Here is a 1,061-nt window from a genome sequence, read left to right as displayed (position 1 = left end):
ACATGTATAGTCGGCCAGAGACAATTGCAGAAAACTGCAACTACTCGTGAAAACTTACAATAAAAACAATGTAGATGAAAGTAATAAATTTTATTATTAAAATTAGATCCATATATAAAACATTTTACATCATTTATTTGAAGTAAATCGTAATATATTTTTACATATAAGATAGTTTCCATTTAACTCATAAAGTACATATTTCACTACAAATATTTTTAAGATCATTTCGAATTGCAAAAATAGCGCTAATTAGTTGTATTGAAGTATGAAACATTTTATTACGTTCATGCTTACTTATAAAGTGCATAACAATATTTCTCTCGCCATTTATCCGATGTTAAAATTTTTCACCACATTATTTTGCTGCACAGCACCCTGAATGCGGCAAAATAGTTGCTCGCAACCCTCAAGTCCTTTATGGGGACCAAATTAACAGCTACAACAAAAACCTTTTCTACTGGTATACTGTGTAAGTAGGTATGAGCATGTGCGTAAAAAATTGTCACTGCACCACATCAAAAGAAAATGTGCAGAAGCAGAAGATGAAGCCAGCCGTGAAGAGCAATGCATTAAAATGTAAAGGCTTAAATATTTATTTATGCGGGCTGCCATAGCGATGGCGCACACAACAATCAAAGCCAAAGTGACAAGTGCTATCGCAGGCGCACAAACACAAACACACACACGCGCATACACTTCCACAGCCGGAGTTGAGGCAGGCAGTGCACACTTGATCTCTTGCGTGCAGCATAAAGGTATCTCTTGCGTGCAGCATAAAGGTATCTCTGTGCGACAGGCAGCGTTACGACTTTGCAATATTCATTTGCATGTTGACACGGTCAACCGATTGGCGCAAGTTCTGTTGGTAGCGGTTGAGCTGGTACTACTGGCGCTGCTGATGGAGCAGTTGTTAATGCTGCAGTTGGCTACTTTTGACTTTCAACTTTCCATGCAATTTTGCCTGCCCCAGAACAGCAGCAACAACCAACAACCTTCTACTACTGTTTAATGCCCCCTCCACAAATACTTACCTTGATTTCATTGTGTCACCCAGCTGT

At 38.8% G+C, this 1,061-nt stretch overlaps 1 protein-coding gene across 1 annotated transcript in view; it reads right to left on the bottom strand.

The window, feature by feature from the left end:
• Nucleotides 1–1,041: 1,041 nt before the first annotated feature.
• Nucleotides 1,042–1,061, bottom strand: part of LOC118753209 — a gene marked incomplete at its 5' end in the record, with an annotated part of 18,575 nt that continues 18,555 nt past the window's right edge. The window contains one exon of the mRNA XM_036488082.1: nt 1,042–1,057. Within this exon, the coding sequence (XP_036343975.1) occupies nt 1,042–1,057 (16 nt within the window). The remainder of the gene's footprint in view (nt 1,058–1,061) is intronic.

This window comes from Rhagoletis pomonella, unplaced genomic scaffold (assembly GCF_013731165.1).
Source record: "Rhagoletis pomonella isolate Grant_MI unplaced genomic scaffold, Rhpom_1.0 Rhpom_scaffold_02204, whole genome shotgun sequence".
Taxonomy (NCBI): Eukaryota; Metazoa; Arthropoda; class Insecta; order Diptera; family Tephritidae; genus Rhagoletis; species Rhagoletis pomonella.
The sequence above is the reverse complement of the archived record's forward strand: the minus strand, read 5'-3'. Positions and strand labels throughout refer to the sequence as shown.